Source organism: Anomaloglossus baeobatrachus, chromosome 8, assembly GCF_048569485.1.
Source record: "Anomaloglossus baeobatrachus isolate aAnoBae1 chromosome 8, aAnoBae1.hap1, whole genome shotgun sequence".
NCBI classification, from domain to species: Eukaryota; Metazoa; Chordata; class Amphibia; order Anura; family Aromobatidae; genus Anomaloglossus; species Anomaloglossus baeobatrachus.
The window spans coordinates 24,521,350-24,534,585 of NC_134360.1; the positions used below are offsets into that span (position 1 = coordinate 24,521,350).

General features: G+C 45.5%; 1 protein-coding gene across 1 annotated transcript in view; it reads right to left on the bottom strand.

The window, feature by feature from the left end:
• The window catches only part of ADAMTS9 (ADAM metallopeptidase with thrombospondin type 1 motif 9), a 361,962-nt gene that overhangs the window by 223,378 nt on the left and 125,348 nt on the right, over positions 1–13,236 (bottom strand). Inside the window, exons 9-10 of the mRNA XM_075321378.1 lie at positions 11,945–12,088; positions 3,580–3,721 (exon numbers count right to left, since the gene is read on the bottom strand). Coding sequence (XP_075177493.1) covers positions 3,580–3,721; positions 11,945–12,088 — 286 coding nt within the window. The remainder of the gene's footprint in view (positions 1–3,579; positions 3,722–11,944; positions 12,089–13,236) is intronic.

Below are 13,236 nucleotides of genomic sequence, written 5' to 3' on the forward strand. Positions count from 1 at the left end.
AATAGATGTGACAATTCTGGGTGGCTGCATGCTGCTATTTTTAGGCTGGGGGGCTACCAATAACCGTGGCTGTCCCCAGCCTCAGAATACCAGCCACCAGCTGTCTCGCTTTATCTTGGCTGCTTATCAAAATTGGGGGGACCACACGCCAGTTTTTTAACTTACTTATTTAAGAAGTCCGGATCCACACCAGTTTAAAAGAACCTGAGCACCTACCCCAGGCCCGGAGTTCTCAGGGAACTCCGAGTAACAATCCGGGTCCGGCCATCCATGTTATAAAAAAATTCAAAGAAAATAAGAATAAAACACCGCTTTATACTTACCGGTCTCTAACTCTGCTTCCAGGCCGCTCACTCTACTTCCGAGACTGCTCATTATCCTTCATACATATTCACTGTTTCTCCTGCCCATCGACAGTCCCGGTTGGTCTAATAATTCTGGTTGGCTGCAGGCTGCTATTTTTAGGCTGGGGGACTCCCAATAACCGTGGCTATCCCCAGCCTCAGAATACCAGCCACCAGCTGTCTCACTTTATCTTGGCTGGTTATCAAAATTGGGGGGACCACACGCCAGTTTTTTAACTTATTTATTTAAGAAGTCCGGATCCACGAAAGTTTAAAAGAACCTGAGCACCTACCCCGGGCCCGGAGTTCTCAGGGAACTCCGGGTAACAATCTGGGTCCGGCCACCCGGGTTATAATAAAAAAAAAAATCAAAGAAAATGAGAATAAAGCACCGCTTTATACTTACCGGTCTCTAACTCTGCTTCCAGGCCGCTCACTCTACTTCCGGGGCCGCTCATTATCCTTCATACATATTCACTGTTTCCCCTGCCCATCGACAGTCCCGGTTGGTCTAATAATCCTGGGTGGCTGCAGGCTGCAATTTTTAGGCTGGGGGGCTCCCAATAACCGTGGCTGTCCCCAGCCTCAGAATACCAGCCACCAGCTGTCTCGCTGGTTATCAAAATTGGCCGCTCATTATCCTTCATACATTGTCACTGCTTTCCCTGCCCATCGACAGTCCCGGTTGGTCTAATAATCCTGGGTGGCTGCAGGCTGCTATTTTTAGGCTGGGGGGCTCCAAATAACGGTGGGTCTCCCCAGCCAGAGAATACCAGCCACCAGCTGTCTGGCTTTATTTTGTCTGGTTATCAAAATTGAGGGATTACACGCCAGTTTTTTAACTTATTTATTTAAATAATTAAAAAAAAAAGCAGCATGCGGTTTCTCCTATTTTGATACACAGACAAGATAAGCGCATGGTTGGGGGGCTGCAGCCTGTAGATGTGGGCTCTATCTGTGCTGGGCTTCATAATATGGTGGGACCTTACGCCAATTTTTTAAAATGATTTATTTTTACAGCAATAAAGAGAACCACCGAAAGAGAAACAGAAAAACTCAGGTGAAATGGAACATTGCTGACTATTGATGGGTGGACCTGGTCTTTAAAAGCGCCTCTGATTGGTTGTAGTGAGACACGCTGTCACACAGGATGGGGGCGTGTCTGACTGCAACCAGAGACGAGGGGACTGACGGTGGGCGGGGGAAGCAGTGAATATGTATGAAGGATAATGAGTGGCCCTAGAAGTAGTGTTAGAGGCGTGAGGAGACTCGGTAAGTATAACACGCTTGCTCCAATCCCCCTATGTCTTCTACCACCATAGACTTATATGGGGACCGGCGTCCAGCCAGAAATCCGGAATCAACATTGTATTTTTTTAAACTCGGTGGGACTCAACGTTCCCGGGTATCTGCGAGTCTGCCCATCACATTTGCTGATGTATATATGGGGACTGATAAAATCAGATGTTCCTAGGTTTTATACAAGATTCGAGTTGTCTGCACCATGGAAGTCTATGGGTCTTTGCTATATTTTGCACAGCTTTACTGTCTGATTTTGCAGGATATTAATGGCGTGTGCCCAAAATGGAGAATTACACACATTTAAAAAGCAGTAAGGAGACGTCAAACAGTGACACAGCCCAAGTGTGAGCATAAAGAATTCCATAGTACGGTAGGAACTCTGTGCACCACAGTGCGGTATATGTGCATCACGTCTAAGCTAAGGGGTAAATGTAGAAGGCTATGTGCGCACGCAAAATTGCATCTCTTGGCAGAAAGAAAAAAAAAAGTGCTTTTGCCACATTTTCTCTGGGTTTTTTAATGTGTTTTTCAATTATTTGGGTTTGAAAAACACTGCAAAAACACAGAAAGAATTGACATGCTGCAGTTTATTTTCTAATGCAAAACTGCAAGGAAAAAAAGCATCATGTGCACAAAACTTCAGGATTCTTATTGACGTTGCTGAAATAAGGATTTGCATGCAGTGAAAAAAACTGCACTAAAAACGTATCAAAAAAGCGATAAAAAGGCATTGTGTGCACATAGCCTCATGGCCCAGAGAAGCCGTGAATGTTGTGATGGACCCCATCCTACATGATGTGCCTAAGTAATGTAATGTATGTATACAGTGACTGCACCAGCAGAATAGCGAGTGCAGCTCTGGAGTATAATAAAGGCGGTAACTAAGGATCAGTAATGTATGTATAAAGTGACAGCACCAGCAGAATAGTGAGTGCAGCTCTAGACAATAAAACAGGAGGTAACTCAGGATCAGTAATGTATGTACACAGTGACTTCACCAGCAGAATAGTGAGTGCAGCTCTAGATAATAAAACAGGAGGTAACTAAGGATCAGTAATGTATGTACACAGTGACTTCACCAGCAGAATAGTGAGTACAGCTCTGGAGTATAATACAGAAGGAACTCAGGATCAGTACAGGATCAGTAATGTAATGTATGTACACAGTGACTGCACCAGCAGAATAGTGAGTGTAGGTCTGGAGTATAATACAGGAGGTAACTCAGGATCAGTAATGTAATATATGTACACAGTGACTGCACCAGCAGAATAGTGAGTGCAGCTCTGGAGTATAATACAGGATGTAACTCAGGATCAGTACAGGATCAGTAATGTATTGTATGTACACAGTGACTGCACCAGCAGAATAGTGAGTGCAGCTCTGGAGTATAATACAGGATGTAACTCAGGATCAGTACAGGATCAGTAATGTAATGTATGTACACAGTGACTGCACCAGCAGAATAGTGAGTGCAGCTCTGGAGTATAATACAGGAAGTAACTCAGGATCAGTACAGGATCAGTAATGTAATGTATGTACACAGTGACTGCACCAGCAGAATAGTGAGTGCAGCTCTGGAGTTTTATAAAATATGTAATTCAGGATTAGTAACTTGGCAGAAATTTTGATAAGTGGCCGTACGGGTGCTGAGACTCCCTCCACGTGCTACAAGGAGGCTGAAGCACTTAGATGAGCGTAGTGCCCCATTCAGCTGCTTGCAACAATTTACACAGTGAATGATCACATACTTGCTGCTTGGCAGAAAGTCATACTGAGTCACATTGCGTTGAGTACTAAAACAGTATGCAGTAAAGCTGCTGCGCTCCCTCTAGTGGTGGCTGCAGACATGGAGAAACCCCATCCCCAAGAAAAAAATATATACATAATAGCTCAGCTATCCAAATTGTTATACTCAAAATATAAAAGTACTAACCATGTAAGGGCACACTTGTGATCCAGGCCCAAATATCAACTCACATTGCTTATTGACATTGTATATGACACCAGGTAGTTGCTGAGGCATGGAATATGATCTCGATATTGGTTCATCAAGCAAACATTCACCATATCCTGTACTGGAAGGGAATAACACAGAATCAGCAGTGGATACATGTCCATTTATTACGTCTGATGCAAGGTTATATTGCAGAACACAACATTCTAGATCTTCATTACCTAAACAAATATTGCTCGATTTGATGGATCCTTACTGTCAATCTATATTAAATTCTAGGAGTTTGCAGACCAATGAAAATGTCCATATTGCAGGTCAGGAGGAGCCATCATGTAATAAAGATTACTCCAAAGATGGGAGAAAGGCTTGGAACTTCGGGGCGGAGGGATTTCTCCATAATGGTTGCCACTGGTGGACACAGACAGAAAAGGACTCCGTGCAAAAACAACATATATGGGCCCTTTTCAGCCCAATAGGTCATCATTATGCTCAATTCCACCTGCTTTGGAGGTTCAAATGGACACCCCAACCTCTTGGGCCCCTGTGTGACCACATATGTTGCACCAATGATTTGTCCGTCTCCGATGGTTGCTCTACAGGTGACAGTTCTCTTACTTCCAATCTTATAGATGCCACACTAAAACTATCCTCTCCAAAAAGAAGCTCCCCTTTGGAAAGGATAGCTTTAGTCTGGCATTTACTAGTTTTGCTTCCTGGGCCAATCCGTTTTTATTACTACTAAACACCTTTATTCATAAGAGAAGTAATCCTCCAACAAAGCACAAGCTGGACCCTGATGCTCAGATAAGAAGAAGCTGTCCACACTGCTGCACAACTTGTCTATCTGATGTAATAGTGGAGAGTCCAGGGGTGCTGAGGTAAGAAGAGACTGCTTACACTGCTGTCCACCCTGTCTATCTGATGTAACACTGGTGATACCAGGGATGCTGAAGTAAGAAGAGACTGCTTACACTGCTGTCCACCCTGTCTATCTGATGTAACACTGGTGATACCAGGGATGCTGAAGTAAGAAGAGACTGCTTACACTGCTGTCCACCCTGTCTATCTGATGTAACACTGGTGATACCAGGGATGCTGAGGTAAGAAGAGGCTGCTTACACTGCTGTCCACCCTGTCTATCTGATGTAACACTGGTGATACCAGGGATGCTGAGGTAAGAAGAGACTGCTTACACTGCTGTCCACCCTGTCTATCTGATGTAACACTGGAGATACCAGGGGTGCTGAGGTAAGAAGAGACTGCTCACACTGCTGTCCACCCTATCTGATGTAACACTGGTGCTACCAGGGATGCTGAGGTAAGAAGAGACTGCTTACACTGCTGTCCACCCTGTCTATCTGATGTAACACTGGTGATACCAGGGGTGCTGAGGTAAGAAGAGACTGCTCACACTGCTGTCCACCCTGTCTATCTGATGTAACACTGGTGATACCAGGGATGCTGAGGTAAGAAGAGACTGCTTACACTGCTGTCCACCTTGTCTATCTGATGTAACACTGGTGATACCAGGGGTGCTGAGGTAAGAAGAGACTGGTCACACTGCTGTCCACCCTGTGTATCTGATGTAACACTGGTGATACCAGGGGTGCTGAGGTAAGAAGAGACTGCTCACACTGCTGTCCACCCTGTCTATCTGAAGTAACACTGGTGATACCAGGGATGCTGAGGTAAGAAGAGACTGCTCACACTGCTGTCCACCCTGTCTATCTGATTTAACACTGGTGATACCAGGGATGCTGAGGTAAGAAGAGACTGCTCACACTGCTGTCCACCCTGTCTATCTGATTTAACACTGGTGATACCAGGGATGCTGAGGTAAGAAGAGACTGCTCACACTGCTGTCCACCCTGTCTATCTGATGTAACACTGGTGATACCAGGGATGCTGAGGTAAGAAGAGACTGCTCACACTGCTGTCCCCCCTGTCTATCTGATGTAACACTGGTGATACCAGGGATGCTGAGGTAAGAAGAGACTGCTCACACTGCTGTCCACCCTGTCTATCTGATGTAACACTGGTGATACCAGGGATGCTGAGGTAAGAAGAGACTGCTCACACTGCTGTCCACCCTGTCTATCTGATGTAACACTGGTGATACCAGGGATGCTGAGGTAAGAAGAGACTGCTCACACTGCTGTCCACCCTGTCTATCTGATGTAACACTGGAGATACCAGGGATGCTGAGGTAAGACTAGGATACTCATACTCCTGTCCACCCTGTGTATCTGATGTAACACTGGAGATACCAGAGATGCTGAGGTAAGAAGAGGCTGCTTAAATTACTGTCCACCCTGTCTATCTGATCTAATACTGGACATACCAGGAGTGCTGCGCTAAAAAGAGGCTACTCACACTGCCGTTCACCCTGTCTATCTGATGTAATACTGGAGATACCAGAGATGCTGAGGTAGTGGTAAAGATAGATGAGAACGGGTTTTGAATGCCGCGCTATCACAGGAAGCGATGTTGAATAAATATTCTCTTTATTCACGTGCAGGTCAAGTCAACGCGTTTCCGAGGTTGCAGCCTCCTTCATCAGGACTACAAAAACCTCGAAAACGTGTTGACTTGACCTGCACATGAATAAAGAGCATATTTAATCAACATCGCTTCCTGTGATAGCACGGCATGCAAAACCTGTTCACATCTATCTTTACCACTGAATCCCCGGGGCTGATGCTATCACAATTTCCATGCTGTTACAGGTGTTGTGACTGTCACAACTCCGTCAGGTGAGTGTATTCAAATACATATATTTGACATTGTATATCGGATAAGACCCTATTGTGCTATATCTCTCCACAGTTTTTTTCTGCAGAGATGCTGAGGTAAGAAGAGGTTGCTCACACTGCTGTCCACTTTGTCTAACACTGGACATACCAAGGAGGCTGAGGTAAAAAGAGGCTGCTTACACTGCTGTCCCCCTCTCTATCTGATGTAATACTGGAGATACAAAAGATACTGAAGTAAGAAAGGGCTGCTTACACTGCTGTCCACTTTGTCTATCTGACCTAACACTGGACATACCAAGGAGGCTGAGGTAAAAAGAGGCTGCTTACACTGCTGTCCCCCTCTCTATCTGATGTAATACTGGAGATACAAAATATACTGAAGTAAGGAAGGGCTGCTTACACTGCTGTCCACTTTGTCTATCTGATCTAACACTGGACATACCAAGGAGGCTGAGGTAAAAAAAGGCTGCTTACACTGCTGTCCCCCCTCTCTATCTGATGTAATACTGGAGATACAAAAGATACTGAAGAAAGGGCTGCTCACACTGCTGTCCACCCTATCTGATGTAATACGGGAGATACCACGGATGCTGAGTTAAGAAGAGGCTGCTCACACTGCTGTCCAGCCTGTCTTTCTCAATGCCGAGCAATGCTTTATCCTGCAGATATCCAGTATATACTATATACTGTAAAGCTATTTCAAGGTCACAGCAGTGGAGTTTGCTATGGCACATGCTCACAGGCATCCTACAAACATTGGCGGCCATTTTAATATACTATATAGCGACTGCATCCATATACAAAAAGATTGTGATTGGCAATTTAAAGGCATGTTAGAATTTATTTAGAGAGAGATTTTGTTGCTTTCTTGCTGGTTCCTTAGTTGCATCTAAACGAAGCAGCTTGGCAGCATTAAATCTCAATCATATTATAAGCATCCCGCATACTGTGCCATTGTGACTCTAACAAACGCGACTTTGGCAAAGCATTGAATTTTCATGGTACTTTGCTGAGGAGGCCTTGTTGTTTCCTCTCCCTATCCAGGTATCCCCTCACACTGTCATACCAGGCCAAAATGTCCAATTAGAAAATCCGAGGCCAGCATGAGACCACCGGTTGCTTTGGTTACCCCAGTTTCTATGGACGAGGAATGCTCAGCAAGGGTTGCCGGCAGACGAAGATTACTCCTTTTTTTTATTACGGCATTCAGTGTCTGTTATAATTTATTAGACCGTCTTCATGCACCGTGCTACGATGCTTCGTGGGAGTCCGCGCTAGAATGCCAGACGTCCGTGCCACTCAACTGTAGTCCCTCCAAGTGTCAGCGGAGACGAATAAATGGGCGCTATTAAAACAATGTACCAGCGAGAAAATAGCAGGTTTTGACATCCGAACAATCCGGCACAAGATCTAGCACAGGTTCTTAAATCAGTTTTGATGTACTGTGTATACCTAGTGACAGGAATTTGAGGGTTATCCATGCATGAAGGGAAAATACGGAAAAAAATGCCAGCAACTTTGATATGACAAAATACTTTGCAATATGCACAAACGGAGGTTTCACTTATTTCCAAGCTTTTGACAGGATATTTGAAGTGTCTTTAAGTCTTGTGAAAGGGGACGCAATTCTTTTAAGCTCCTCAAGGTGACACAAGTTTTAACAATGCTTCCCTGGTGGAATCTCGCAAAGAAAAGACGCTTCAAAGATTTTCGTCTGTTTCTTAAAATGATGGTTATTTCTATTCTGAAAAGGTTTCATTATCGTATGTAGTGGGCAAGAAAATATAGTAAAAGAAATATTGTCATTTTTGGGAATGGACGGAGGTAAGAGGGGAAAGTGTATGTATCCGCTCACCTGTGGTATGAAGGAGACCAATGCTTCCCAGACACGTGCAAGGATAAACCAGCTGGCAATCTTGTATGGAGACTTTTTCAAAAAAATCCAGCACCGAATCCAGGAAATGTATTAAAAATTAATGACGTTTATTGAAACATATTAAAAAGTCAAATAGGGTCCAGAGCAAAGAAACGGAGAGGACGCGTTTCGAACTGTATAGTTCTTAGTCTGTCTCAGAGACAGACTAAGAACTATACAGTTCGAAACGCGTCCTCTCCGTTTCTTTGCTCTGGACCCTATTTGGACTTTTTAATATGTTTCAATAAACGTCATTAATTTTTAATACATTTCCTGGATTCGGTGCTGGATTTTTTTGAAAAAGTCTCCACGGAGGTAAGAGGGTACAATACAAAAGGAGACATCGGAGGAGGGATATTTGATGTATTATGTGACTCTGACCCTAGAGGATGACCTCAAAGTCTCTGAAAATGGAGACTCTCTCAACGGAACCCAGAAACCTTTTGGATCTGCTATTTTTCCCCTTGCCCCTCTCTTAGGGTTGTAGAGTTCACTTGGGTGGTACATGGAGTTTTGCACAAACGTCACCAGCTGTCATGGCAGCGTTGGGTGCTGTTCAGATTGCAGATTCTGACACATCGCCAGATGGCTTCTCTGGTGTCTGGGATCAACACAGGCAGACTCGGGCATCAACCTGCTATGTGCTGTGCTGACTCATAGGCAAGCTAGCAAGAGTTAATCTCTGCTGGTCGGATTGCTCCTGTGATTGCATGTTGTGGGAGGCCTATCACATCTGCTACCCTCCTATTTATGCTGGTTGAAACCTTCCACCCATGTCAGCTATAGTTTATTTTATGTTGGTCTGTGAAGTGTGGAATCCCAGACTAAAGGGTGCTTTACACACTGCAACATCGCTAGCGATCTCGTTAGCGAAGTGACACGCCTGATCGCAGATACGATCTGCCGAGATCGCACATGTGACCGGCGCTATAAAAACGACCTATGTGCGATCTCGGTAGATCGCATCTGCGATCTGGCGTGTCACATCAGTAACGAGATCGCTAGCGATGTCGCAGCGTGTAAAGTACCCTTAAGTGGTGAAAGCTGTGGTTTTTGCTTGTGGAGTTTACCCCTGTTGTTTTGTAGCTTCCCTCCTGGTCTTCTTTTTCCTCCGGAACCCCTTATTGTCTTTACCTTTGTGTGTGCACGCTGTGTGACAGAGAATTGTTTTTCTCTTGTCTGTCTTTATCTGTGGAGTTCATCACACTCCTGTCCCGTCCCTCCCTGGGGAAGAGGGAGGGGTAATAGGATCAAGACTGGTCAAAAGCAGTGCCAGGAAGGAGACTCAGGCCTCTCCACCATCAGGAGTATTATGGATAGCATATGGCCCCCTAGCTTGAGGAACAACCTAGGAGTATCCCGCTATCCCACAGTCATTGTGATATTGGGACAAAGGTCCAGCTTGCTGCCCTAGTTCTGGACCAATGCAGAGTGGCATGTAGCCTGCCTCTATATTTCATCAGCCAAAACAATGGCCTGCCAGGCTTCTAGTACTCCCCTGTTCTCCTACCCACTCTCTCACGCAACCTCTTTATATCCATTTTTCCCACCATCAATAAGATGATGCCCAGACCGTAAGTGTGAATGTCAAACTTATTTATACCTACTGGGTGGACTTGGTCAACTTTAACTTACTAATCAATTCTCAAGCCTTTCTTATTTCTTTCCTTCTTTGCGCCTTCTGTAACTGCACTTGGAAAAAAAGGTTTCACAAGTCTTCGTGACATGTTGATCAGAAGTGTTCCTCTAAGTTATATACCTCTTTGGCGATAATCAATTTTCTTCTGGCAATGATAATGGGCACAGAGAAAGTCCATCCTGAGTCTCAAAGATTAATCAGTTACAGCCAAAAAGAGATTAACGTGGAGGTGAGTGATTTTATAGACTGCAATGTGGTCTTGGGACCTAGAGCAAACCAAGAGAAGGTGCTCCAGTTTCTTAGGCTGTGAGGTGGGCTTCACTGTTGAGATGATCCACAGTTCTTGATAAGCTGTGGCATGGGACCCAGATTGCACAGATTCAGCACAGCAGTCCCAAGGCCCCATGACACATGACATTTCCATCAAGGGAAAGGCAATCAATCATGGACTACTTAATTCGGGAGACATTTTCCTGCATAGATTAGTAAGGAGGCTTCAGCATACAAAGATAAACAAGGTGACATCTTGGTCCCTGTGTCTTCTAGGGAACAGGAACTCAAACTATGCTTGGTAATATTATAAATGCACTGTAGGACTAAAGGGGGCTTTACACGCTACGATATCGCTAATGCGAAGTCGTTGGGGTCAAGGAATTTGTGAGGCACATCCGGCCCATTAGCGATGCCGTTGCGTGTGACACCTATGAACGATTTTGCATCGTCGCAAAAACGTGCAAAATCGCTCATCGGTGACATGGGGGTCCATTCTCAAATATCGTTACTGCAGCAGTAACGAAGTAGTTCCTCGTTCCTGCGGCAGCATACATCGCTCCGTGTGACGCCGCAGGAACGAGGAAGCTCTCCTTACCTGCATCCCGGCCGCAATGCAAAGGAAGGAGGTGGGTGGGTTGTTACGTCCCGCTCATCTCCGCCCCTCCGCTTCTATTGGGTGGTGGTTCAGTGACGCTGCTGTGTGTGCTTAGAAAGAAGGCGGTTCGCCGGTCACAGCGACGTCGCCGGGCAGGTAAGTATGTGTGACAGGTCTGGGCGATGTTGTGCGACACGGGCAGCGATTTACCCGTGTCGCACAACAGATGGGGGCAGGTACCCACGCTAGCGATATCGGTACCGATATCGCAGCGTGTAAAGCGGCCTTAAGGGGCACTTTGCATGTTGCGACATCGCTACTGGGATCTCGTCGGGGTCAAATCGAAAGTGACGCACATCCGGTGCCGGTAACGACGTCGCAACGTGTAAAGCCTAATAGCACCGATAAACGATCGCAAAAGTGTCGAAAATCGGTGATCTGTGTAGTGTCGGTCATTTCCATAATTTCGCTGCAGCGACAGGTACGATGTTGTTCCTCGTTCCTGCGGCAGCACACATTGCAGTGTATGAAGCCACAAGAGCGAGTAACATCTTCTTACCTGCGTCCCGCCTGCAATGAGGAAGGAAGGAGGTGGGCGGGATGTTCACGTCCTGCTCATCTCCGCCCCTCCGCTTCTATTGGCTGCCTGGCATGTGATGTCGCTGTGACGCCGCACGACCCGCCCCCTTAGGAAGGAGGCGGGTCGCCGGCCAGAGCGACGTCGTAGGGCAGGTAAGTGCGTGTGAAGCTGCCGTAGTGATAATGTTCGCTACGGCAGCTATCACAAGATATCGCAGCTGCGACGGGGGCGGGGACTATCGTGCTCGGCATCGCTACAATCGGCTAGCGATGTCGCTGTGTGCAAAGTACCCCTAAAGGAATCTAGTGCAGTATATTGTCCAGAAGTTACTCTGTATAAAAATAAATGTCAACCATTGGTGATGCCCAGCTGTCACCATGCTTTGGATGGAGAGTGTCCAAAGGAAAATATTACCGAAGCTTTAGCTTATTATCAGAAGTACACTTTTCCCCCTATTGGTCATTGGTACAAAAAAAAAAAAAAAAATTCAAAAAGTTGACTGGCATATGTCGATAGAAACTTTTCCCAAGACTGAATGTAGCTTCTCTCTACAAACATGTAATAAGGGTGGAGGAAACGTGCCACTTACTCTAGGAACTGTGTGATATACTTCCTGCTGCATTTGGACCACATCCAAGGGTTGGTGTAAAAATTGAGAGTTGGAGCCATGACATGTTGTTGCTTGCCTCCGTCCTCTTTACACTTATTACTGTCATCATGCGGCATATTGAATCTGAGGAAACATGGAGATGAGTCAGTCACCAATACGGAAGAGAAATATGTAGAAAACTCTCACCCCAACCAGTGCCCTCCATTGGGATGACATAATTGTCACATCTCTTTTGCTAAGGCAGATGTGATCGCTCAGAGGCTGCTTATTCCATGTAGTGTTATTCAGGAAAGGAAGACAATCTACTGTTATTAGCAGAGGGCAGAGAAGCAATGAAAACACTGTGTCTGCCACTGTTATAGGGGCACTTTGGGAAAGACTATTATGGGGGAACACTAGCTGTTAATGCTATGGCTACATAGCAGCTAGCAGAGTTTTGTAACCTTCATAATCCAAATTATTTCTCAAGAGCATCACCATTACATACAATAGGAAAGGTGGTAGGAAGAAAGAAAAGAAAGTAAAGAACAGGGAGGAAAGGAAGAAGAAAGAAATTAATATGCAAGGAAGACGAAGGAAGGGAAGAAGGGAAGGAAGGAAGAAAGTGAAGGAAGGAAGGAAGGAAGAAAGAAAAAGATGGAGAAAAGGGGAGAGAAAGGGAAGGGAGGGCATTAGAAGGGGAGGAGGGAAGATTGGAAGGGAGTAAAGAAGAGGAACATACGTAGAGGTAGGAAGGAAGGAAGGAAAAGGTAGGAAGGGAAAAAGGAAGGACGGAAGGATGAAAGGAAGGGAAGAAAGGAAGGAATGAAGGCAGGAAGGAAGGAAAAGAAAAGAGGTGGAGGAAGGGGAGAGAAGGCTAGTGAGAGCATAAGAAGGGGAGGTGGGAAGATTGGAAGGGAGGAAAGAAGAGGAAGGAAGGTAGAGGTAGGAAGGAAGGAAAAGGTAGGAATGGAAAAATGAAGGACGGAAGGATGAAAGGAAGGAAGGGAAGAAAGGAAGGAATGAATGAAGGCAGGAAGGAAGGAAGGAAAAGAAATTAGGTGGAGGAAAGGGGAGAGTAAGGTTAGGGAGGGCATAAGAAGGGGAAGAGGGAAGATTGGACGGGAGGAAAGAAGAGGAAGGAAGGTAGAGGTAGGAAGGAAGGAAAAGGTAGGAACGGAAAAAGGAAGGACGGAAGGATGAAAGGAAGGAAGGGAAGAAAGGAAGGAATGAAGGCAGGAAGGAAGGAAGGAAGGAAGGAAAAGAAAAGAGGTGGAGGAAAGAGGAGAGAA